The sequence below is a fragment of the Onychomys torridus genome, unplaced genomic scaffold (assembly GCF_903995425.1).
Source record: "Onychomys torridus unplaced genomic scaffold, mOncTor1.1, whole genome shotgun sequence".
Classification (NCBI taxonomy): domain Eukaryota; kingdom Metazoa; phylum Chordata; class Mammalia; order Rodentia; family Cricetidae; genus Onychomys; species Onychomys torridus.
Genome location: NW_023414046.1, coordinates 2,222,682 through 2,249,418, shown reverse-complemented (window position 1 = coordinate 2,249,418; position 26,737 = coordinate 2,222,682). Strand labels below are relative to the sequence as shown.

Genomic DNA, 26,737 nt, shown 5'->3' with positions numbered 1-26,737 from the left:
TATCGATTGGTCTAAGTATGTAGCCAAGTCGAGGTTAGGCTGCCTGTCTTTTTTGTTTGTTTGTTTGTTTTTGTTTTGTTTTCCGAGACAGGGTTTCTCTGTAGCTTTACGTCTTTCCTGGACTAGCTCTGTAGACCAGGCTGGCCTCGAACTCACAGAGATCCCTTGCCTCTGCCTCCCAAGTGCTGGGAATACAGGCGTGCGCCACCACCGCCCGGCGCTGCCTGTCTTTTATATGAAGGGTTCAGACTCACTTGGGGGTCAGATACCGGGGTGCAGCGTCCTCCTAGATGCAGTTCTGGTCTAGGCTGGCAGCAAGCATGTGGGGAGGCTGTGCAGAGCGGGTCCAGGGCAGCTGACAGCTGGAGCTGTGTGGAAGGCGGCCTGAGACCCAGTGGGAGGGACGGTCCCCGATGGGGCGGGGACTCACCCGGAAACAGCGGATGGGAGGATGTAGCTCATTGGCCGGGTTTAAGGGAAGAGTGGAGCGTGGGCGGGGTTGGAGGAGTGTCGTAAACGGAAGCTGGGACACAACCTGAGCCTGGAGAAATTGGGAGGAGCCAAAGTCGGTAGTGCTGAGTACCCATTCCTGAGGTTGCTCCGGGCCCTGCGCCCCGGGGATCTCATGGTGCAGACCTGGGTGCGGAGGACACGGCGGGGTGTCGCGGGGACACGAAATCTCCCGGAGCCGCAGTCTCCGCGCGGGCGGCCTGGGAAAGTCACAGTCACAGCGCAGTGGCGGGAACCGCAGCCCGGCGGCCCTGGAACCTCCCAGGTCAGAGGAGCTGCGGGGCTGGGACGCGGGAGGGAAGGACCGGGGTGCGAGCAGTTTCTCTGCTGTTAATTAGGAAGCCGGCTCTGAAGTTCTGCTGTGAATATCTTTCCCTTGGTGTGTTTTAGATCCTGTGGAATAAGCCTGTTTCTTTTTTTAAAACTCATCTTCTGATTACCCAAATATTCTTGTAAAAATAATCTAATCGACTATTAAAATTTATCTGTTGAGATATGCAGACACGATACTCTTTGTGTAAAATGAAATTTACTAACTTCCGTGTTGTATCATTTCCCTATCAAGAGCGTGGCACATTTACCTGGAGACTTGAATTCGCTGAGATTTAGATAATAGTCATGAAAGGAATGCTTGCAAATTTCATTGAATCTGAAAGTCCTTTTTTTTTTCTTTGCGAGTTCCACAGTATACTTGTAAACATGAACTTTTAAAAGTAAAGTTTTATTCACCATTAATTTTCCATCTGAGACGTATGCACACTGGGATGTAAATACAGCGTTCTGAAAAGTGTCTTTGCCAGGCATGATGACACAGGCCTTCAATCCCAACACTCAGAAGGCAGAGGCAGGTGGACCACAGTCAGTTGGAGGCTGGCAAGGTGTACATAGTGACTTCAAGGACAGCCAGCACTACACAGAAAAACCCTGTTTCAGGGGGAAATAGAAGACAAGAAAGAAATTGGAAAGCATTATAATATAGAATAATATTAGAAAGCATCTTTTGAATTCTTGTGATAACTCATCTATGTCAGAAAAAAATCTCTGCAATAGTCTTTTGTCTTCTTGGTCCAAGAAAAGCATTCTGTCCATGGACACATGACCAAACTGTTAGACTTTTTTTGTTCTTGGGTTTCCTGGATTTGAAAATTGAAAATTGGCTTCCCTTTTTTCGAGAGGGTCTTAACCTAATTAGAAGCTGTTGGTTACAACCTAATTATGTGTGCCACTCTTGCACCCTTAGGGCTATCAAGAAGTGCAGATTATTGTTGTGGTTTATCCGTATCACAGCTGGGTAGGACTGTTGTTTGGCTCCTTCCTTTGGAAGGTTACATGTTGCCTTCTGGTACCATGAAAGCTAGTCCCCAGGGAGGAAGCTTTAAGGTCAGTTCCATCTGGAGTCCTCTAGGCTTTGTGCATGAAGTGTGTGGCTTCTTGAACATCAGGGACTCAACTTCTGCCTCTGGGAGGGAACCATGGGAAACAGAAATACTGTGTACTGTTTGGAAGTCTCCTGGACAACGGTGACCAACAACTTTAAAGCAGCCTTCTTACACCTGGTATTGGTCATTTTGTTAGAAATTCTATGGCTCTTCTGAGGACCATCATCACTGCAATTGGTAGATTTTCATTTACACTTTAAAGGTATATGCTTACTTTTTTTTTAGTGGATGGATAATAGTCAAGGAATAGATGGATTCCTTATGAATTTCCTAGATATCCTTATTGTTATTTACCCTCCTTCTTCTGTGTTCATATTATCCCTTCTCCATTGTTAAATCCTCACCCCTGTTTTCCATTTTCCCCTTCAGATTACTTGGTCCCTCTTACTCTGTCTCTATTACTCCCTGACACCCCACAGTGGTCTTTTTTAAATTTCTGCAGTCACTCCAGGTTGTGGACTCACATCAGAACATTTGGAATTAGGAACTTCCTATGAGAGAAATCATGCAATGTCTGTCTTTCTAGGTCTGAGTTACCTCACACAATATGATCCTTTCTGGGTCCATCTATTTACATGCAAAGCTCATTATTTCAGTTTTCTTTACAGCTGAATAATATTCCATAGTGTATATGTACCACACTTTAACTATCCATTTGTCAGTTGAAGGAAGTTTAGGTTGTATATATTTTATTGCTGTTGTGATTAGAGCAGCAATGAACATGGGTGAGCAAATCTGTGAAGTAGGGTGTAGAGTCTATACCAAGGAATGGAACAGCTGGGTCATGTGCTGAATTTATTTAACTTGAGGGTTTGTTTATTTAATTGAGGATTCTCTATTTTGATTTTCAGGGTGGCTAGTTTTTTTGTTCACGGTGTTTTCATTTCCTATGATTTTTTTTTTTATGTTCTTACTGGTTGGATTATTGGTATTCTTCTGCCTTTTTGAGAAATAGTGGTTTGCTGTATTGCCCATTGATGGGCAATCTCTTCAGTTCTGTATTTTTCTATTCCTCACATGAAATTATTTCCCATGTTCTTATGGATTTATTATTTCCCATGTTCTCATGGATGATTCTCTGACTCTCCTGTGTATGTTTTGCTTCTAATTTATTATCTGCAGTGTTGCTTTAGTGAAATCAATTGTGTTAATTGGTGACTATCTTAAATGCACTTATGTCTCCATCAGTTTTAAGAGAGCAGTTTTCTTTGTGCTACAAGGTACTTTTCTCATCAAGCTTCAAATGTCTTTCCATTCTCTCCTGGCTTCGGGATCACTGACTAGACACCTGGTAGAATTCTGTTGCTTGGGTATTTCATGTGGTTTGACATTGTTCTCTAACAGCTTTTAGTATTAATTTTAACTCTTCCATTTTGATCCCTTGGTTTGATAGGGAAGCGACCATCTATTCATTGTTCCTGAAAGAGAAACTCAAAGAACAGAAACAGTAGGAAATGGCTGATTCTCCAGTAAACATGTCTCAGGTCAGTGGTCCTTTCCACTCTTTATCTAAATATGTTATACTTTGATGTATTAAAAGCCTTTAATTTTCTGATTCTGATACTTTTTAAATTTTTATTATGAAAAATGCTGCAAACAGACAAACAATAAAGTCATACACTGAAATTGAGCAGACCCAAAGATTATACAACTCGATGTACTTTTATGCAGTTAACATCATTGTAGGCAACAGAAGTTCTGTAGCCTCACATGATATTTTATTAAATTAATAAAATACTTCTTTCTTTCTTTCTTTTTTTTCTCGAGACAGGGTTTCTCTGTATAGCTTTGCGCCTTTCCTGGGACTCACTTGGTAGCCCAGGCTGGCCTCGAACTCACAGAGATCCACCTGGCTCTGCCTCCGAGTGCTGGGATTAAAGGCGTGTGCCACCACCGCCCGGCTATATTTTGTATTTTCACAATGAAATATTTTGATTTATTTATCCACCACTTAAAACCCAAAAACCTTTGACAGAATTAGAAGAAAAGCAGTTAGCTTTATATCCTTTTTCATAACTGGTGTTCATTACCTGCATTCAGTCCGTGATATTTTAACCTTTCCTGTTCTTTTTTCTCCATGTTATACTGTGTCCACATATACATTGTTTCTATGTACATATATTATTGGGTGGATTTGTCATATTAGCGAAAATGTAGTGTCTTCATTCTAAAAGTGTACGACTGCACTTAATATTATACATTTGGGGTCCATCATTTTCCTGCACATTTTCATTTTATTTTTCTCTTCAGTTAAATTGTTCTCCATTTCATACAGTTTTCATTATCCATTGGTCTGTTGATAGATAATGACTTTGATCCCAGTACTTTCCTGTTGGTGATTAAAAAGTAGTAAATATGGGGTATAAATGTCTGTGGTGGGGTGTGTTGTTCTCTGGGTAGACTGCCAGGAGTGAAAGAACTGGGTCATCTGTTACTTCTCTCTTCAGTTTCTCAGTAATCTCCCGTTTCCACAATGGCTATATTCATTTGCACCCTTCCCTCCCTCAACAGTGAAGAAGGCTTCCTTTTTCTCTATATGTTCTCAAACATTTGTCGTCAGGTTAGTTGATGACAGCCCTTCTGCCTGTGGTGAGGCAGTATTTCCAAGTAGTTTTAATTTGCGTTTCCACGGTGGCTTTATTGGAATCCTGGATGCTTTTGCAAAGTTTATTGGCCTTTTCAGTTTCTGTCTTTGAAAAGTGTCTATTTAATTCATTTGGCCATTTGTTGATTTGCAGTTTTACTTCCTTGGTATTTTATTAATTTAATTTTTGGTAAGTTCTTGCTATGAGCCTTTTCAAAGTGCCACTGGTACAGATTCTCATAGATATACCTTAAGCATTTTTTATGTGTTTTTGGACTTCCCTCCATTTTTATCACTTGTCTGATGGGAAGTGAAATATTCTTCCAAACTTCTGAAATTGTTATTTGTCTCTGTTGGCTTATGCATATTCTTTGGGAAATTTTGGATTATATCAAATATTCTGATGCATGTTTTTCTATCTGTTCGTAGTGGCCTTATTTACATAAAATTAATTCCATTGACTACTTATGTTATATGTTAATGTTAAAATTGACAGTATGTACTGCTGTTACAATCCTTGCTATTGTGAAAAAAACCAGAACTCTTTGTTTATAATATCAGTCATATATTCTGTCCTCTATACCTACCCGTTTGCTATTAATGGTGTGGCATTGGACCTAGAGTTTAAACATCCCAACTGAATCTGTTAGAATAGTCATGTAAGACCCAGTACACATAGGATGATTCAGTGTCAGTCTTTTACCATGATCTACAGCTACAGCATTTAAAGCACATTTCCTCATCATGAATTTTCCTTCTATATATGTCTGCTGTGATGCTGTGCAACATAAATACAGAATCCATAACGGATAGACAAGCATGTCCAGACCTTAAATGTATTTCCTGTTTCATGTATACTGCTTGTAAGACTGTTGTTTCATTCTGTTTTCATAGAGTTAGAACATTCATGATAGAATGTGACTATTGGGAAATCATCTTTTTGAGTAATTATCTTTCCTCATCTATATTATGTCTCCTTATATCTAGGAAAAAACTTGCAGGTAACACATGGTCAAAGCATACTTTTTTGTTTCAGAGTCTGTTGACATTTGGGGATGTAGCTGTGGACTTCCCCCAGGAGGAATGGGAATGCCTGGACTCTGCGCAGAGGGCTTTGTACATTGATGTGATGTTGGAGAATTATAACAACCTAGTGTCTGTTGGTGAGAACATTTTGCTTGTAGAATTCCTAACCCATCTTTTGTTTCTTCTGACTTCATAGGATGTAAAATCTGTTAGGCTGACCTGAAAAAACCAACAGAGACAAGGCAAAGTTTAGTAGTAGGAAAGAACTTTTCCATGCTATTTAGTTTTCTCTTTCCATTTTCCATGTCAGAGTTATCATCGATCCTTCATTTTGGTTCCAAGATTCATCGATAAACTCAGTAGCATATATTTTCACTTATATCTTAAAGCTCAATGTCCATTATTGCAATTAATATGCTTTTAATTGTGAGAAAAATTCAAGATATACAAACTGAAAATACTATATACTAAGAAAATTGACAAGAAATATCAATTGAGAAATCTTGACTAAATTCCTCTGCTTTCTGTTTTCCTGTACTGAGTGCAGTGCTGTCTTACACTTGTGTAATCTTTCTAAAAGTTCTAGCATGGGTCATGGGCTGCCTCAGAGAACATGTGGATTATTTATTGGAGGTAAGGGGTGATCACCTGCCAGGAAAGAATGAGATTGCCCTGGAATGTGGAGATGAGAGAGTAGCCACAACCAGGATGGGCTCGTGAATGAGCAGGAAAACAGTGAAGGCTTCCATGAAAGAGAAAGCAAGAGCCAAGAATGGTTTTTCCATATTCAATTCCAGTTGAAAGGATTCCTGATCATTTAACTTAGTGTAGTGCCTGGCTCCAAGATGTATTCTGTTTGTTGTAATAACTGTTAGAAGGCATTGTATCTTATTACACCTGAATTATGGTGACTTAATACTAGTACAAAAATGCAGGGTATTTTTTTACTATGCTGAAATCATATTGTAATAATTTTACAAAATTTGTATCTAACGTGAGTCCATGAAGTAGGATTATTCTGTAATTGCCTTCCTTATATGCATATCTTTGTATTACATCCTTTATTTTCTTTGCAGTTGAGGATACACAGACACCCTTCTGGGGAATAATCTGAGGAGTTATTATATAGAGTGGACTTGATAAAAACCCTGTGAGGAATGTTAAGAAACACAGCAGTGTGTGGAGTTCAGACAATGGAGGTTAGAAATAAGCAACAGCTGCCCATGACAGCCTTGCCTCAAAGGATCTAGAGGCTCTGATGTCTGCCTAAATACTGTCTTTGGATCCATTACTTTTGAAGGATCTCGTCTGATTTTCTAGAGAGAAAAATAAATCCTGTGATGCTTTTAATTAAGACTTTAATCTTTAATGGAATTGGGTCTGGTCAGTACTTCTCATTGCTAATCAATTAGAAAGTAAAAACACTGTGAACTTGGGATTGGAATAAACGCTCCTTCATTAATTTCTGAGACGAAATATTTAAAGATGCAGACAATCAGTCAGTGAGCTGTACCTTAAAGCTAATTAATGATCCTCAATTATTCTTTCCATCCTTTTCCCAGTTAGTGATTTTTGATAAAGATATCTGCTATAAATCAATGACCTTTGAAGGCTGTCATATGGTTTTTGTGAGAATCCATAGAATTACATTGGATGAAAAATGTCAAGTACTGGGAACTCTAGTCTAAATAGATGCAGGTTGACTTATCTTCAAAGAGAACTTAAAGAGACAGTCATTTATCACATGCTTATTATTGGAACAAACCCTATTAATCTGAATTATACTCATTTTCAGAGAATTATTGCAAATGTGATCCTGTCCATCAACATGTGAAGACTAAAAAGGAGTCTTGTCAGTGTACTGAGCTTGGCGAAGTGCTTCATGACCCCTCCATAAGTGCACCTCATAAAACAGGTGAAACTACAGAAAACTCTAATAACTACAGGTACAGTAATCACTGGGATGCTTCTGTTGACTTATCAAATTCAGATAGACATGAAAGCATGCATACTGGACATGAACCTTGCAAATCTAAAGACTGTGAAAAATCTTTAAATTTGTGTTCCAACATTACACAAGATCAGAGACTCTACACTACAAAGAAAGAGCACAGGCAGCGAGAATATGATGACTATTTCAGTGCTGCATACAGTCTTTTGCAACAACCAATCTACATTGGAGAGACACCACACCGGTGTGAGAAATGTGGGAAATGCTTCAGTACTGCCTCATGCCTCACTGTACATGAGAGAATTCATACTGGAATTAAACCCTACAAGTGCAAAGTTTGTGAAAAATCCTTTACCCAGTGGTCAAGTCTTAAAACACATCAAAGACTTCATACTGGAGAGAAACCTTACAAATGCAAAGATTGTGGAAAGTCATTTCCTCAGTTGTCAGCATTTCATAGCCATCAGAAAAGGCATACTGGAGAGAGACCTTACAAATGTAAGGACTGTGACAAATCCTTTGCTCACTATTCCAATTTTAGGAGACACCAGAAAATGCATACTGCTGGAAGACATTATAGTTGTCAGGAATGTGGCAAGGTCTTTCATCAGATTTCACACCTTAAAAGCCATTACAGACTCCATACTGGAGAGAAGCTTTACAAGTGCAATGACTGTGACAGATCCTTTATCCACTATTCATCACTGAGTAGGCATAGGAAAACTCATTCTCTAGAGAATTTTCACAAATGCAAAGAATGTGGTAAGTCCTTTCTTGAATTATCACATCTTAAAATACATTACAGACTCCATACTGGTCAGAAGCCTTACAAATGTGAGGTCTGTCACAAATTCTTTACCTTAAACTCAACTCTTAGAACACATGAGAAAATTCATACTGGGGAGAAACTTTATAGATGTGAGGAATGTGAGAAATCCTTTACCAAACACTCAGATCTTAGAAGACATCAGAGTGTTCACACTGGAGAGAAACCTTACAAATGTGAGGAATGTGACAAGTCGTATACTAGCTGTTCATATCTTAGAGCACATCAGAAAATTCATACTGGAGAGAAACTTCACAAATGCAAAGACTGTGACATATCCTATATCCATATTGCAAGTCTTAGGAGACATCAGAGAGTTCATACTGGAGAGAGACCTTATAGATGTAAGGAATGTGACAAATCCTTTACCAGTTGCTCAAATCTTAGAAGACATCAGAGTGTTCACACTGGGGAGAAACCTTACAAATGTATGGCATGTGGCAAGTCCTTTACCCAGGACTCACATCTTAGAACACATCGAAGAGTTCATACTGGAGAAAGACCTTACAGTTGTCAGGAATGTGATAAATCTTTTGCCCACTCTTCTGGTTTAAGGAGACATCAGAAAATCCATAATGGAGAGAAACCATACAAATGCAAAGACTAACACATCCCTTATCCCTATGTCTTTCTGTACATTAGAAATTATACCTCCCCAAATGCATTGAATTTGACAAGTCCTTTACATGTTTCTGAAGGTGCAGAGATAAAAGAAAATTCATCATTAAAAAACCACTCTGATAAATTCTTACCTTTTATTCACCTTCAAAATCTTCATAGTAGAGTCACATCTCTTGTGTTACAAAATGGTAGGCTCCCATATAGCTTCTTCATGGTCATCTCATGAAGTTGACCTTGGTTGATCTTTTAGCAGTCCCCTCTCTTCTCCATATGCATTACATATTTGAACCATTCTGCCCCTAGGATTCCTAATGTCTACTTTCATATTACCTATATTCTGCTATCCACCCTATCTTTTTCTCCCCACTAATTGTCTATTTCAGGATTCCTGGCTTCTACATGTAGTCTTACTTGAACACATGAAACAAAGTTTGTAGCTTAGACACATATGTGAGAGAACATGTGATGTTTGACTTTTGGGGTCTAGGTATTTGAACTGGTCATAATTTCTAGTTACCTACATGTATACCTAGATTTCATACTTCCATTTTAATTTACACCTGAACACTATGCTGCGTTACATAGATAAGTATCACATTTTTATTTACCCATGTTTCAGTTCATGGACATCTATGTTGTCACCATTTTCTAGATATAGTGAATAAAGCAGCAATGCACATGATGGGCAAATGCTCATTGGTAAAATGGCAAGTCTTTGGAGTCATGCCCAGGAGTGGTTATTGTGTATCAGTTTTCTCTGAGATTAAATCCTTCCATCTTGGAGGAATCTCCTTCAAACATGGGACATGAAAAGCAAGGTAAAGGAACAGGATGCTTTAAGGCACTGGTTCTCAAGCTTCCTGAGAATACAGGAACCCTTTAATACAGTTCCCCATGTGGTGGTGACCCCCCCATCCATAAAATGATTATTTTGTTATTTCATAGTGGTAATTTTACTACTGTTATGAATTGTAATGTAAGTATCTCATATGTAGGATACCTGATATGGGATCCCAAAGGGATTGTGACAAAGGGGTTGAGAGACACTGCTCTAGGGGGAGGTGATACATTCAGTCCTGCAGAGAAGTTCTTTACGCTCAGAGATGGACGTCTTAATAGCTTTGGGAAGTCACAGAAACTGGCAAGATTCACTAGGTCTCCCCAGCCTGAAGCATATATAATCCATCAGGACTGCTTGCACTGTCAGACTGTTGAACTACACAGAAGATGCTCAGACCGGCCTTTAGGCAGACAGCAGTCAAGCTGCCTGGACCAGACCAGACAAGCTGTTTGGAGGAGGTAGTATCTCTGCCTGAGGTGCCAGTCCTCAGTAGCACAGGGCTCAAAGGGAAATCCACAGCATCGGCATGTACTAGACTTTTCTATTTAAGGGGTTAGAGAAAAAGACACATACTCTTGGCGTTTTCCTTCAGACCTTTTCTTTATTCTTCTTTTCCATTCTCTTTATTTTCCTGGTGATTTCCTTCTTTCATTCTTGATATTTTCTTTCTAACTCTCATTCTTGTTCTTATCCTTCTAAGTCATTCAAACTCTCATCACTCTTGATGGTTTCCTTCTGACTCTCACTCTTGATGGTTTCCTTCTGACTCTCACTCTTCATGGTTTCCTTCTGCCTCTCACTCTTCATGGTTTCCTTCTGACTCTCACTCTTCATGGTTTCCTTCTGCCTCTCACTCTTCATGGTTTCCTTCTGACTCTCACTCTTCATGGTTTCCTTCTGCCTCTCACTCTTCATGGTTTCCTTCTGCCTCTCACTCTTCATGGTTTCCTTCTGACTCTCACTCTTCATGGTTTCCTTCTGACTCTCACTCTTCATGGTTTCCTTCTGACTCTCACTCTTCATGGTTTCCTTCTGACTCTCACTCTTCATGGTTTCCTTCTGACTCTCACTCTTCATGGTTTCCTTCTGACTCTCACTCTTCATGGTTTCCTTCTAGCCCATTTTAACTATATTTGTTTTTGTTTCTTATAGCTTATCTACCCCACAAAATCTTTTAGGTGATATAAAAATTACAATGTGGTTACATTCCATTTTTCAAGTGAATGATCACAATGAATACAAAACAAACAGTAAACAACCAGACACTTTACCCTCTTAAACATTTACATATTCCAGGAGTAGAACAAATTTTCCCAAGAACCCATGTACATTTATAACCAAGCAACTTGTTATAGGTTAACTGAGTGGGAAAGCAAAGTGTTCTTCTTAGGCCTTTTACTGGCAGGCTGCACTTTGCAGTTACAAAGAAAGGACCAATTACTTTGTTATTTATATTGAAAGGCGATCTTATATGGAATCTTAAAGGAATCAGAAACCTAAACTTTTATATGTGAAAAAGAATCAGTCAGTTCTACTTTAACTCTTTAGATTATATACCTACTCATGAATAGTTTTTTATATCAGGAGATTGAGGGCAAAATGGGTGTAAGGAATTAATAATCACCGTTGGTCATCAACCAATCCAGCAAGAATGGTGCATCAGCTAGTAATAATTGGGCTGCTTTGTTCTTGTTCCCTGACCTTAAAGAGAGTTCCTCATTCAACTATGTGCTTTTCTAAAACTTTAGATTATATTCTTGAGTTTTTCACCTCAAAGCTATTTGAAAAAAAAAAAAAATCTTAGTCTTAAGTTATTTTCAAAGCTTTGTTTCAGCTGTGATGAACATTAAAGTTAAAAGAATTCAAGCTAGCTGGGCTAACTAGGTCTCACACAGACGAGAGGTGCAGCACTGGGTCCACGCTCATGGAATCCACTGGTCTTACCATGTTCTCTACCATCCTGAAGCAGCTGGCCATATAGAAAGAAGGAATGGCTTTTTGAAGAAACAGTTACAAGGCCAATTAGGTGGCAGCAGCCTGGAGGGCTGTGGCAGGGTTCTCCAGAAGGTAGTATATGCTTAGAATCAGTGTCCAACATATTATATGGTTTCTCCTTTCCCCAGGATCCAGGTGTCCAAGAAAGCATGGGAAGAGAATGGGAAAGATAGTTCCTCTTACTATCATTCCTAGTGACCTACTAGGAAAATTTTGCTTTCTGTTCCCTCAACTCTAAGTTCAGCTGCTCTAGAAGTTTTGGTTCCACATAATTTAAGTTCCTGCCAGGATCTGAAACAAACATTCCATTGATCTGGAAGCTCAGACTCCCCCCTGGTCACTTTTGGCTTCTAATGTCCTTAAACCAAGAGGGTAAGAAAGTAATAAACATGTTAGGAGGGGTGGTTGATACATATTACCATTGGAGAAATTGTTTTCTTCAATTCATTTTGCTTTTTAACCCACTGAGATTACCCAGAGCCACATGTGAGACTGTGGGTTCGGAGCTGTGTTGGAGCTCAGCAGAGGACTACAGCTAAAGGCAGTGATTCTTCTACAATCCATCCATAGTCAACATTTGAGAGGTAAAGGTGGCCCTGTGAGCCTTTCCCTTTCCTAGACTGCTTGTGGTCTAGTGTGAGGTCCACGCAGGTCAGTACAGTTGCTGTTGGTTACTGTTTACAACAGCTGTGTAACAGGAGTCTAGGGAATGGCATGTCTTACTTCTTCCTCTTCTTTCCCTTCTTATTCCCTTTTTCCTCCTCTTCCTCAATGTTCCCTGAGCCATAGATGAGGTGGTGTAATTGATGTTTTTATGTCTGGGACCACACACCTTTCTTGTTTTCTACATCTGGGGCAGCCAATAGTCTGCATTCGCCACTGCATTAAACATTCTTTCCTTTGTTTTATCTAGAAGGACCTTTAGCATGAGTCACAGAAGATAAACTTGTTCTCGAGTTAGTAATACAAGACCACCATCAAGTGGTGAGAGCAGCGCAGCGCGGGATGAGCTCAGCCCTGACCTGTTAGTAAAGGGCTTATGAGTGGCTTCCCTTGATTCTTTTCAAAATCCAAGCTCCTGAAATGTCACTCCCCAAGGCACAGTTGCTGTGTTTGGTTTTGACTTGTTATGTCTGTGTTTGCGGTGGGACGCTCGCATCTGAATTTAGCTGGTTATCTTGGGCGGTTGTGCAGAGCGGGTCCAGGGCAGCTGACAGCTGGAGCTGTGTGGAAGGCAGCCTGAGACCCAGTGGGAGGGACGGTCCCCGATGGGGGGGGGGGGGGCGCACTCACCCGGAAACGGAGGTTGGGAGGATGTAGCACACTGGCTTGTGGAGAAGAATGATGGAGAATGGGAGGGATTAGAGGCGTGATGTAAACGGAAGCTGGGACTAAATTTGTGTGAGCACTGTGAAGTTGAATTGTGGGCCAAAGCCAGAAGTGCCAACCACTTTTGCTTCGGGACCTGCACTGCGGGGAGTCGAGTGGTGCAGACCTGGGTACGGAGGACACGGCGGGGTGTCGCGGGGACACGAAATCTCCCGGAGCCGCAGTCTCCGCGCGGGCGGCCTGGGAAAGTCACAGTCACAGCGCAGTGGCGGGAACCGCAGCCCGGCGGCCCTGGAACCTCCCAGGTCAGAGGAGCTGCGGGGCTGGGACGCGGGAGGGAAGGACCGGGGTGCGAGCAGTTTCTCTGCTGTTCCTAAGGAAGCCGGCTCTGAAGTTCTGCTGTGGATTTCTTTCCCTTATCGGTAAATTTTCGATCATAATAACTGGAACAATCCTGTTCCCCCCCCATTATTTTCTGATGCCAAAATATCCTAATAAGAGTAATTGAGTAGGATATTTCACTTTATCTGTTGATATTTGCAAACGCGGTCCTGTTTGCAATGGTGGAAACAACAAAGCTCTTGAAATTGACAATCATCCATACTAACTCCCCTGTTATACTGCTTCCTTATTCCAAAGAGGGGCACATTTACCTGGAGACTTGAATTTCCCATGAACTTTTAGATATTAATCATGAACGGAACGCCTGCAAATTTCATTGAATCTGAAAGTATATTTTTTTGCGAGTTCCTCAAGTATGGTTGTAAACATTAACCTTTAAAAGTAAAATTTTATTCACCATTAATTTTCCATCTGAGCCATATGCAATGTAAATACAGCATTCTGAAGTGTCTTTGCCAAGCCTGGCTGTACAGGCCTTTAATCCCAACGCTCAAAAGGCAGCGTTAGGTGGATTGCAGTGATTTGGAGGCCAGCAAGGTCTACGTAGTGAGTTCCAGGACAGCCAGGGCTATTTGGTGAGACCCTGTCTCAAAGAACAATAAAACAACAAGAAAAAAAAAATACAAAGAAAAAAATAGACAATGAAATACAAAATGTGTGTGGGTTGTGTGTGTGTGTGTATGTGTGTGTGTGTGCTGAGTTATTTTTAAAATTTTTTAAAATTTATTTTATAATTTAATTTAATTGCACATATCAGCCATGGATTCCCCAGTCCCCCCTCCTCCCACGCCCTATCCCCTCCCCTTAATGCAGCGTCTTAGGGCCTGGAAAAGCACAATATGCTGTCTTATGGTATCAGATCATAGTATTTTCACAGTTCGTAAAGGCGTTTTAAGCCAGGTGGTGGTGGCACACTCCATTCATTAATCCCACCATTGGGGAGGCAGAGACTGGTGGATCTTGAAGTTCCTTGCCTGCCTGGTCTACAGTGTGTGTTTAAGGAAAGCCGGGGCTACACAGATAAACCATTTGGGAAAGAAAGACAGGGAGAGAGAGGGAGAGGAAATTAAAAAGTATTGTGGCTTCTGCTGCCACCTGGGTCCATGGTGACATCCCAGCCCCAGCTGCTTCCAAGAACCATGTCTGGATCCATGGTCCTACCACTGCCTTGGTCTGTACTGATGTCCCTGGCCCATTTTTTCACCAAAGGCCATATGGATGTCCCAGGCATAGGTTTCCTCAAGGCTTCTTGGCAACTTGTGCTGCAAGTGTGTGATCTCTGTGTGAATGAGTATCACTTCTCACAGAGAATAGTGAAATCCTTAGATGAAAAAAGAAAAATTTCAAGAAATTTTCTCCTTTCTTCGTGTGTGTCCCTTTGAGAGGTGTAAGGCTTCATCATTATTGGTCCATGATCGATTCAGAACCTCACTAGTGTATAACATTCTCTTCCCAATCATTCAGTACCGTTTTTGCCTCTGAGTTTTGACTGAGCTGTGATTGGAAGTGGCATTCAAGTTACAATAACTAAAAATGCTTTCTAATTGTTTTCAGGATTCTGACCCTGCAGGACAGTTGGGAAATCATTTTATAATCCTGTATTTAGTTTTCTCCTCAACTCCTGAGCACAGTCCTGTGTTAGAAATCCAGGTACTTCCTGAACAATCTCTTTCTCATGTGCAGGGCTAACTAACTGACCATCCAGACCTGCTCACCTGTGCATCAGAACAAAGTGACCTGGAAGGAGAGAGGAGACAGGAGCTAAGGATCCAGGTATGGTGGAGACCTTGGTGAAGGAGTGGAAAGGGGATCAAGTGAATGTGAAGTGGGACATGAAATCAGTTTTGCCATATTCAGTTTCTCTAGAGATAATTCTGGAGACTTCCACTGAGGAGAAAATTCTCAGGATTATCCTAATGTAGGCATGAGAAGATTTCTACAGAATAATTGATAATGGAGTCAAATAAAATTTTATTTGATTATGCACGTGAGTGATGCTTATTCATTCACCATAGATCATGTTCTCATACCATTATTGAGTGATTTTCAGTTCTTTGTTTTAATGTATTATAAAATGATGATAATTAATACCTCTAGGTTTATTTATTGTTTTCAGAATTTTTGAGCTTTGGTATTCTAGTATATTCTCTACCTTTTAGTTTTTTGTTTTTTGGTTTTTTTTTTGTCTCCGTCCCTGAAAATAATGCCAACAGTGTTTTGATGAAGAATCAGGAAGTACATATACAGACTGTTAAACTGTGTCTACACTGTCTTCGCATTGATATCTGCTATTGTCTGTTGGGAATTAGTGTAAATATTTAGAATGTAATTAAGGGTTATGCTTGTTTAGTAAAGTACTGGTTGTAGAATCTTCTCCTCCAAGATCCATGCCTTTACTAGCCCTAGGGAAACTGGCTAGGTTTGCAGTACCAGACATATTTTCCCTCTTGTTGAGAGGGTCCTAATCCATATATAAGCTGCTCATTACCACCAAGGTCTGTGTGCCACTCTTGTACCCTTGGGGCTATCATGCAGTGCAGATCTTTGTTATGGTTCATAAGTGTCTGGGTTGGACTGTAGACTGGCTCCCTCCTTTGGAAGTTGAAATGTTGCATTCTGGTACTATGAAAGCTAGTCCCCAGAGAGGAGGGTCTAAGGTCAGTTCCATCTGGAATTTTCTGGGTTCTGTCTGAAGTGCTTGGCTTGATCAACAACAGGGACCCACCTTCTATGTCTGGGAGGCAGAGAAGGGCAACAGTACTAGTGTATAATGATGTGGAAGTCTCTTGGACAGCTGTGACCAGTTACTTCAAAGCAAGCTTCTCTTGCTTGGTGTTGCTGATTTTGTTAGATAATCTGTGGCTCTTGTGAGGAGCATCATCCCAGCCCAGATAAGAAATTTTTATTTATACTCTAACTGTATTTGCATGCACACACTTATATGTATTATAGGCATATTTGGTAGATGGATAATAGTATGATTCCTTATGATGGTTTCAGACATCCCTTCTCCGTAATTGTCCATAATTAAAATCCCACACTTTCTTTTCCATTTTCCCCTTCAGACCACAGGTTCCATACTCTCCATTACTCTCTATTACTCCCCCCATCCCATAGTGCTCTCTTCTAAGTCCATCCATGTACCTGCAAAGCTCATGATTTCAATTTTCTTTATAGCAGAATAGTATCCGACAGTGTATATGTACTACACTTTCACTGTCCATTCCTCAGTTGAAGGACATTTAGGTTGTGAGTAGAGCAGCAGTGAACGTGGGTGAGCAGGTATCTGGAGTAGATGTTGAGTCCTTTCAGAATATAACAAGGAATGGAACAGCTGGGTCATGTGATGAATTTATTTCACTTGAGGGTTTGTTTATTTAACTGAGGATTCTCTATTTTGATTTCCAGTGTGGCTAGCTTTTTTGTTCATGGTGTTTTCATTTCCTGTGATTTTGTTTTTATGTTCTTGCTGGTTGGATTATTGGTATTCTTCTGTCTTCTTTTTAAGAAATAGTGATTTGCTGTCTTGCCCATAGATGATTACTCTCCAGTTCTCCTGTATTTCTCTATTCTTCACATGCAATTTATTATTTCCAGTGTTCTCATGGAGTTATTATTTCCCATGTTCTCTGACTCTCCTGTGTATGTTTTACCTTTATTTATTATCTGCAGTGCTGCTTTAGCGAAATCAAGTGTGTTAATTGCTGACTATCTTGAAATGCACTTATGTCTCCATCAATTTTAAGAGAGTAATTTTCTTTGTGCAACAAGATGCTTGATGATGATTTTCTCTTTAGGCTTCAAATGTCTTTCCTTGCTCTCCTGTCTTTGAGATCATTGACCTGACATGTGATAGAATTCTGTTGCTTGGGTTTTTCCATGTGGTTTGACACTGTTCCCTAACAGCTCTAAGTATTAATATTAACTTTTCCTTCTTGACCCCCTGATTTGAAAGGGTAGCATGTCATCTATTCATTGTTCCTGAAAGAGAGAAGAGACACAGTAGGAAATGGCTGATTCTCCAGTAAACATGTCTCAGGTCAGTGGTCATTTCCGCTCTTTTTCTAAATATGTTATACTTTCATGTATTAAAAGCCTTTAATTTTCTGCTTCTGGTAATTTAAAAAATTTTATTATGAAAAAGATGCAAATAGACAAACAACAACATCACATGCTGAAGTTAAGCAGACCCAACGACTATGCAACTCAGTCCTTTTCTGCAGTTAGCATCGCTGTAGGGAAACAGAAGCTCTGCAGCCTCGTGGGATTTTATATTTTCACATTGAATATAGTTTGATGTACTTATCAACCACCAAGATTAGACAGGATTAGAAGGAAAAAGCAATTAGCATTACATCCTTTTTCGTAGCTGGTGTTCGTTACCTGCATTCAGTCCCTGGTAATTTAACCTTTTTCTCTTTCCTCCATTGTTTCCATACTTATGTGATTGGCTAGATTCTTCATGTAAGTGAAAATGTGATTTCTTCCTTCTGACACTATGTGATCTCTTTAATATTACACATTCGGAGTCCATCCATTTATTTTTATTGTTGTTGTTTATTTGTTTTAGGCACTGAAGAATAAACCTTGAGCCTAATGCATGCCAGGCAGTCACTATCATTAAGCTATAGGACCAGTCCTATTTTTTAAATTTTATTTTAATATTTAGTTATTTATTATGAGACAAGGTCTCTCTTAGTTTCTAGGGTAGTCTTGAACTTATTTTGTAGTCCAGGCATGCCTTGAACTTGTGATCCTCCTGTCTCTACCTCCAGGCTTGAGACACCGGCCCCAGCTCTTAGGGTAACACTGTTGAATCCATCCACTTTTCTGCAGTTTTTAATTACATTTTCACTTCAGCTGAATAGTATTCTATTTTGTACAATTTTCATTATCCATTCATATATTTATTATATAATTAACTTCATTCCAGTACTTTTCCTAAGGTAAATTAAGCAGCAGTAAACATGGGGTATAAATAGCTCTGAGTGGGCTGTGTTCTTCTCTGGGTACATGACCATGAGCTGGGTCATATGTAAGTTCCCTCTTCAATTTTTTCAGTAATCTCCAAACTGATTTCATAATGGCTGTATTCATTTGCACCATCCCCTCCGTCATCAGTGAATAAGGCCTCCTTTCTCTCCATATCCCCTCAAACATGTGTTGTCAGGTTAGTTGATAACAGCCATTCAGCCTTGGGTGAAGCAGTATTTCTAAGTAGTTTTTTTTTTTTTGAGCTGAGGCTTGAACCCAGGGCCTTTGCTTTTCCATAATTTCATTTTTGGGATCCCAAACACTTTATTGAATGTTTATTGGACATTTGTGTTTCTCTCTTCACAAAGTGTCTATTCAGTTCATTTGCCCATTTGTTGATTTGCAGTTTTATTTTCTTGTAATTTAATTTCCTTCATTTTTTTCTAAATTCTAGATATGAGCCCCTATCCAAAGTGTCTCTAGTACAGATTTTCTCCCATTCTGTGGGGTGTGTGTGTGCTCTGCTCACAGTTTCTGTTGATACTTGGGTTAGTTCCTATGCTGGTGGTGTTCTTTCTAATCAATAAGGCCTTGCCCATCCCAGTATCCTCATGGGTATTCCCTGTGTTTTCCAGGTTTCTGTGTTCCAGGTTTTAAGTAAGGCTTTTGATCTATTTTGAATGGATTTTGTACAAGGTGAAAAATAAAAATCTAATTTCATTCTCCAGTTTGGCCAGCACGATTTGTTGAAGAGGCCATGCTTTTGTAATGTACCTTTTTGTCTTCTTTGTCAAATACTAAGTAGGCATAGAGTTACGGTTTTCTTTCTGGGTCCTCTATGATCATTTTTGATATAGTTCTGTCATCCTCCTTTCTGATTTTATAATCATACTAGGCTGTATTTATAACTACAGATTTATACTATAATTCCGTAAATCCACACCTATATCACTTTTCTCCATTTTCCTCCTTCCCAGATTATCCCTCCCACCTCCCAGGGCAAATACCTCATGTGAACTTATGACCTTTAATTTTGAAAATATTTCCACTTTGACCCATGAACAAAAATATATGTGGATGCCCAATATCTGTAGAGAATGGACTATATCCTTATATACAGTTGAGTGAGAGGGTCCATGTGTCATGTAGGCTCCATTGGTGGGATCTGTCCCATTTCTTTGAATCATGCTCATAAAAATGCATATCAAAATACATAGATAAATTTCCACAACATCTTTGAAATGTGTGGAATTAAAAGAGACTTGTATCTTGGTTCTTAATGCTAAATAATACTTAATTTCTAATACTAAATGTTTAAGCACACTGTAGAGTGCTGAACATGGCTGTCACATGTGGCTTGATCATACCATGAGATTGATGTTCTTGAGTGTAGATTCAGATTGTAGTAGTCTACTTGTATTTCTCTTTGGTGTTTAATATCATGGTAATGATGATGTCTGCACATATTTGTTGACACCTGCTATCTGTTTGTCTCAGGAGAATTGCTACTTACATCACACACATGGTTAGAATGCTCAGTTGTAACTTGCCAAACTGGAGCTATTAGTGTTTTGAGTTTTTTGTTATATTTTGTTTTTTGAAACAAGGTTTCTCTGTATAGCCCTGTCTCTTCTAGAAGGGGCATTGTAGGCCAGACTGGCCTCCAACTCACAGAGTTCCACATATCTTCTTCTCCTAAGTGCTGGGATTAAAGGCATGCACCACCTGGCTTGAGTTCAGCATTTTATTCCTTTTTTAAATTGCATAAACAGGATCCCACTGTGTAGCCATTACTGTCTGGAACTCATTAGGAAGCATTACATGGAATGCATCAAAAACAATATTTTGAGGACACTGACTGATTGATGTGCATAATCCATCACATTTGATGCAGAAAGAACATTCCTCATGATTGCTTTCCTCTAGTCAGTTCCTGTGAGAGTCATGCCTCTACTCCCCTGTGCTGAGGTTGCAGTGTTTTCAAGTGGAGATTTGGGGAATGGGCTCTGACCTGAGGTTTTCATTTCTGTCCTTGATTCATGGCTCAGACAGAGTATGTCACCACTTTGCACTCTCATGGGAATAACAGGAGAATCATAGACACTACTAATGTAAAATCTGCTAGACAATACAGCATGAGTACTAAAAAAGAACACATCGATGACTACAAAATTCACACACAGTAGCCCAGATTTTCTCCTGAGCCATCCTTCTGTGCTCTTTTATATTTGCAAAGCACTGGAAGTATCTATAATTTGCAGAATTTAGTATATTCGTTTGTTTACTCACAGGAAATGTATGTCAGTTTGTTAATCCCAGTGTTGAGAATAAGACCATTATCCTAATTTGAGCCAAATTTGAAGCAAGCTTGATTTTTTTTATTGGGGTGCACCCAACAGCTGGCCATCAACTGCCTCCTACCTCAGGTTAAAGAGAGCAGCACCAAATCCACCTCCTAGTCACTTTTTAAGGAGTAAAATCGCGAGAAGTTTACAGAAAGGAGACAATGGGGCAATAAGGAAATAAAAAAAACCTTTAAAAAAGCGTCATATGGTCACTATGTGATTAGGGAGGGGTAAGGGAAGGTTAGGGAATTGTCAAAAGTATATCGAGGCCATGGGTTGGAGAAAGTCAGGTTCCAGGAAACAGAGCAACTCAACTCTCACAGTAAATAGGACTTAACTTTAAAAATACAAGGCTGGAGAGATGGCCCAGAGGTTAAGAGCACTGACTGCTCTTCCAGAGGTCCTGAGTTCAATTCCCAGCAACCACATGGTGACTCACAACCATCTTTAATGAGATCTGGTGCCCTCTTCTGTGTACATAATAAATAAATCTTAAAAAACAAAACAAACAAACAAACAAACAAACAAACAAAAAACCCAGCATAATGGCTCCTGCCTTCAAAATGGAGTCAAGCAGGTCCCCCAACTTCTGAATGCATCCACAGTTTATACTGTTATGATATGGTGCACAGGAGGCCTCAGCAGATTGGGCCAAGGTGCCTTGGTGGGGAGGGAGACACCATCCAGAAGAGGGCTGCAGCATGGAATGGTGGAAGGTTACTGACATCATGCAGACATGGCATCCATGTGGAAAATTTTATTGAGGGAAGGGAGAAGGGAATGGAGGGAAGAAGGAGAGAAGGGAGGGAGAGAGTGGAGGTTCACACCTCATGGGAATAGAGAGCAAGGGAGCCAGGTGGTGGTGGCACACACCTTTAATCCCATCACTCATGAGGCAGAGCTAGGCGGATCTCTATGAGTTCGAGGCCAGGCTGGTCTACAGAGCGAGATCCGGGACAGATACCAAAACTACCCAGAGAAACCCTGTCTCGGGGGGAGAGAGAGAGAGAGAGAGAGACAGAGAGAGAGAGAGAGAGAGAGAGAGAGAGAGAGAGAGAGAAATGGAAGAGGAGGAGTTTTCTGTTAAAGTGGGCTCTACTTTGATGACATCAGGACCATCAGGACGCTGGGTGGGGCAGGGTATCATCTGCTTATTGGCCAGAATTCCAGGAAGTGGGTCTGAATGCTATCATCTACACTTGCATGTACATGCTTACCTATAACTTAAACATTATTTTATGTTTTTTTAACTTCTTTTTTATTATGCTTTGTGAGTAAAGTGAAATATTCTTCAAACTTCTAAAATTGCCTATATTGATTTAGGCATATGCTTTGGAAAATTTTAGATTGTATCAAATGTGGCGGATTTGGATTTTTTTTATCTGCCTCACAGTGGCCTACATATTCTTATAAAATTAATTCCTTAGAGTACTCGATCTTATTTATTAATGTTAAAATTGACAGTATGCAGTGCTGTTAGTATCCTTTTTACTGTGGGGAAAAAAAGCAAATCTCTTTGTCTATAAAGTCAATCATGAATTCTATCTTCCCTACCTAACCCTCTGCTATTTAATGTTGTGGTATTGGACCTAGACTTAAACATCCCAACTGATAGATTAATGTAAGGCCCAAGTACAAACAGGATTGATTTGTGTGAGTGTTTTAACATGATCTCCAGGTACAGTAGTTAAAGCACATTTCCTCATCATAAATTTTCCTTCTGAGACATGTCTGCTGTGACCTTGTGTAACATAAACAGCATCCATAATAGATAACCGTGTCCAGACCTTAAATGTATTTCTTCTTCCTTCATGTATACTGCTTGTAAGACTGTTGTTTCATCCTGTTTTCATGGAGTTAGAACATTCATTATAGAATTTGACTGTATTGGAAATCATCTTTTTTAGTAATTATCTTCACTCACATTCCGACTCCTTATGTCCAGGAAAGCACTTACAGGTAGTATGTGGACAAACCATATTCTTTTGTTTCAGGGTCTGTTGACATTCGGGGATGTAGCTGTGGACTTCCCCCAGGAGGAGTGGGAATGCCTGGACTCTGCTCAGAGGGCTTTGTACATTGATGTGATGTTGGAGAATTACAGCAACCTGGTCTCTGTGGGTGAGAACATTTTGCTTGTAGAATTCCTAACTCATCCTTTGTATGTACTGACTTCATAGGTTGTAAACTCTCCATTAAGCTATCCTTGAAATCACAGGAGAATGGGAAATTTTGATAGTGGAAGGGAACTTTTTGTGGTATTTAGTTTTTTCTTTCCATTTTACATCTTCAAGGTGTCATACACCCTTCATTTAGGTTCCAAGATGCATTCATGAACTCAGTAGCATGTAATATTTCCACCACTATCTTAAAGGTCCATGTCCATCACTGCATTTTACATTGTTTAATTGTGGGAAAAATGAGAGATGTGCAAACTGAGAATTCCCCCTAAATATGCTGTACATGCTGACAGGAAATAGCAATAGGAAGTCGTTAATTCCTCTACTTTGTGTTCTCTTCATGTACTGAGCCCAGTACTGTGTTAGACATCTGTATTCTTTCTAAAAATGCTAGCATGGGTCATGGGCTACCTCAGAGACCACGTGGATTGTTATAGGCAAGATAGGCCTGGTCACCTGTTCAGAGCAAATGAGATTGCCCTGGAATGTGGAGAGGAGAGAGTAGCCACAACCAGGGTGGGCTACAGAATAAGCAGGACAACAGTGAGGGGATCAAGTGAAAGAGAAAGCAAGAGCTGAGCATGCTCTGACTAGATTCAATTCTACTTCAAAAATTTCTAGAGGTTGGGGATTTCGCTCAGTGTAGAGCGCTTGCCTAGCAAGTGCAATGCCCTGGGTTTGATCCTCAGCTCAAAAAAAAAAAAAGGATATCTGATCTCTTAACTTAGTAGACTGTCCTGGCCCTAGGGTGCATCCTCTATGTTGTAATAACTGTTAGAACGTGTTGTGTCTTATTGTGCCTAAGTTATGGTGATATAATATTAATACAAAATGCAGTTTTATTTGACTATGCTGACATCAGATTGGAATAATTTTACAAATTGTTACCTCATGTGAACCCACAAAGTAAGATTATTCTGTAATTGCCTTTCTTGTATGCATATCTTCATATTATATCCTTCATTTTCTTCCCAGTGGAGAATACACAGACACCCTTCTGGGAAATAATCTCAGGAGTCGGTGTACAGTGGACTTGAGAAAAACCCTATGAGGAAAGTTAAGAACCACAGCAGTGTGTGGAGCTCAGACAGTGGAGGATAGAAATAAGCAATAGCTGCCCATGACAGCTCTGCCTCAAACTATCTAGAGCCTCAGATGTCTGGCAGAATTCTGTCTTTGCATCCATTACGTTTGAAGAATCCAATGCCTTGTTTTAGAAAATAAAATAACCCCCTTTGATGCTTTTAATAAGCCTTTAATCTTAAATGGAATTGGGCCATTTATTTAGTAAGTACAAATACTCTGAATCTGTGATGGGGTTTTGATTGATTCAATTTCACAGAAAAATATTTTAAAATATCAATATGTATTATAAATATAATCACTTAGTGATCTCTATCCCAAAGCTAATTACTTACCTTCAATTATTTTTCCCATGTTTTTCTAAGTTAGACATTTTCAATAAAGATGAGATATCTGTTATAAATCACTGACCTTAAAGGCTGTCATGCTATTTTTGTGAGAATCCATACAATTACAGTGAATGAAAAATGTCAACTACTGGGAGCTCTAATCTAAATAGTTCCAAGTTCACTTAAAAGAGAACTCAGTGAGACAGTCATTTATCATATGTTTATTATTGGAACAAACCTATTAATCTGAATTATATTCATTTTCAGAGAACTATTGCAAATGTGATCCCACCCATCAACACGTAAATAATGAAAAGGAATATTCTCACTATAATAAGCTTGACAAAGTGCTTCATGACCCCTCCACATGTGCACTTTATGGAACAAGTGAAATTACAGAAAACTCTAATAACTACACATGCAGTAATCACAGGGATGCCTCTACTGACTCATCAAACCCAGACGGACATGAAAGTGTGCACACTGGAGAAGAACCTTGCAAATCTAAAGACTGTGAGAAATCTTCAAATTTGTGTCCCAACATTACTCAAGATCAGAGACTCTACACTACAAAGAAAGAACACAGGCAGCGAGAATATGATGACTATTTCAGCGCTGCATACAGTCTTTTGCAACAACCAATCTACATTGGAGAGACACCATACCAATGTGGGAAATGTGAGAAATGCTTCAGCACTGCTTCAAGCCTCACTGTACATGAGAGAATTCATACTGGAAAAAAACCCTACAAGTGCAACTTTTGTGGCAAATCATTTAACCAGTGTGCAAATCTGAAAACACATCAGAGACTTCATACTGGAGAGAAACCTTACAAATGTAAAGAATGTGGAAAGTCATTTCCTCAGTTATCAGCACTTAAAAGCCATCAGAAATTGCATACTGGAGAGAAACCTTACAAATGTAAGGAATGTGACAAATTGTTTGCCCACTGTTCCAGTTTCAGGAGACACCAGAAAATCCATACTGATGAGGAACATTATAGTTGTGAAGAATGTGGCAAGGCCTTTCATCAGATTTCACACCTTAAAAGCCATTACAGACTCCATACTGGAGAGAAGCCTTACAAGTGCAATGAGTGTGACAGATCCTTTCCCCACTATTCATCACTGAGTAGGCATCAGAAAACTCATTCTCTAGAGAATTTTCACAAATGCAAAGAATGTGGTAAGCCCTTTCTTGAATTATCACATCTTAAAAGACATTACAGAATCCATACTGGTGAAAAGCCTTACAAGTGTGAGGTATGTGACAAATCTTTTACTGTGAACTCAACTCTTAGAACACACCAGAAAATTCATACTGGGGAGAAACCTTATAAATGTGTGGAATGTGACAAATCCTTTACCAAGTACTCACATCTTAAAAGACATCAGAGTGTTCATACTGGAGAGAGACCTTACAGATGTAAGGAATGTGACAGATCTTTTACTGAGTTCTCAACTCTTAGAGAACATCAGAAAATTCATACTGGAGAGAAACCTTACAAATGTGGAGAATGTGACAAATCGTTCATCCAGCGGTCAAATCTTAGAATACATCAGAGAGTCCATACTGGAGAGAGACCTTACATATGTAAAGAATGTAACAAATCTTTTACTAAGTGTTCAACTCTTCAAGCACATCAGAAAATTCATACTGGAGAGAAACCTTACAAATGTATGGAATGTAACAAGTCCTTTACCCAGGACTCACATCTTAGAACACATCGCAGAGTTCATACTGGAGAGAGACCTTACAATTGTAAGGAATGTGGCAAATCTTTTACTAGGCGCTCATATGTTAAAGCACATCAGAAAATTCATACTGGAGAGAAACCATATAAATGCAAAGACTGTGGCTTTTCCTTTATCCAGATGTCGAATCTTAGAAGACATCAAAAAATTCATACTGAAGAGAAACACACTGTTGTAAATAATGTGACATAGCATTTTCTGGTGTTCTCTTTTACAAATCACAACAGTATACAAAATAGAAATAGATAAGAACATTTTGAAAGTCTTTAATGAACGTTTACATTTAAAACAATATCCTAGAGTGTATATTAAAATAAAACTCTACAAGTGTAAAAGTGGGAAAAGCTTTTTATTTCTTTCTTTTTTTTTTTTTTTTTTTTTTTGTTTTGTTTATTGAGACAGGGTTTCTCTGGGTAGCTTTGTGCCTTTCCTGGAACTCACTTGGTAGACCAGGCTGGCCTCGAACTCACAGAGATTCACCTGGTTCTGCCTCCCGAGTGCTGGGATTAAAGGTGTGCACCACCACCGCTTGGCGCTTTTTATTTCTT

The 26,737-nt window shown here is 39.6% G+C and overlaps 1 protein-coding gene across 9 annotated transcripts; it reads left to right on the top strand.

Annotated features, from left to right (window-relative positions):
- The first annotated feature begins 523 nt into the window (after positions 1-523).
- LOC118576676 (zinc finger protein 54-like) lies at positions 524-26,525 on the top strand. Of its 9 annotated transcripts, XM_036176889.1 has the most exons (6): positions 524-775; positions 3,343-3,433; positions 5,570-5,696; positions 7,355-8,272; positions 15,208-15,297; positions 17,480-17,541. In XM_036176889.1, exons 2-5 carry the CDS (start codon positions 3,404-3,406, stop codon positions 15,219-15,221), a joined length of 1,089 nt encoding a protein of 362 aa, XP_036032782.1. In that variant the 5' UTR covers positions 524-775; positions 3,343-3,403; the 3' UTR covers positions 15,222-15,297; positions 17,480-17,541. The 9 variants fall into 9 exon arrangements, with proteins under 9 accessions (XP_036032782.1, XP_036032780.1, XP_036032779.1 ...); XM_036176886.1 differs by lacking the exons at positions 524-775; positions 3,343-3,433; positions 5,570-5,696 and adding exons at positions 22,838-22,964; positions 24,703-26,525 and having other exon boundaries at positions 7,412-7,474; positions 17,485-17,563; XM_036176882.1 differs by lacking the exons at positions 524-775; positions 3,343-3,433; positions 5,570-5,696; positions 7,355-8,272 and adding exons at positions 13,066-13,427; positions 22,838-22,964; positions 24,703-26,525 and having other exon boundaries at positions 17,480-17,563.
- The last annotated feature ends 212 nt before the right edge of the window (positions 26,526-26,737 follow it).

What these genes read in the sequence shown, in the direction of transcription:
- LOC118576676 (XM_036176880.1), top strand. Translation starts at nt 22,781, where the DNA reads ATGTCCAGGAAAGCACTTACAGGTAGTATGTGGACAAACCATATTCTT. An exon ending in CAGCAACCTGGTCTCTGTGG is followed by an intron (nt 22,965 to 24,702) that starts GTGAGAACATTT and finishes ATTCATTTTCAG; the next exon opens with AGAACTATTGCAAATGTGAT.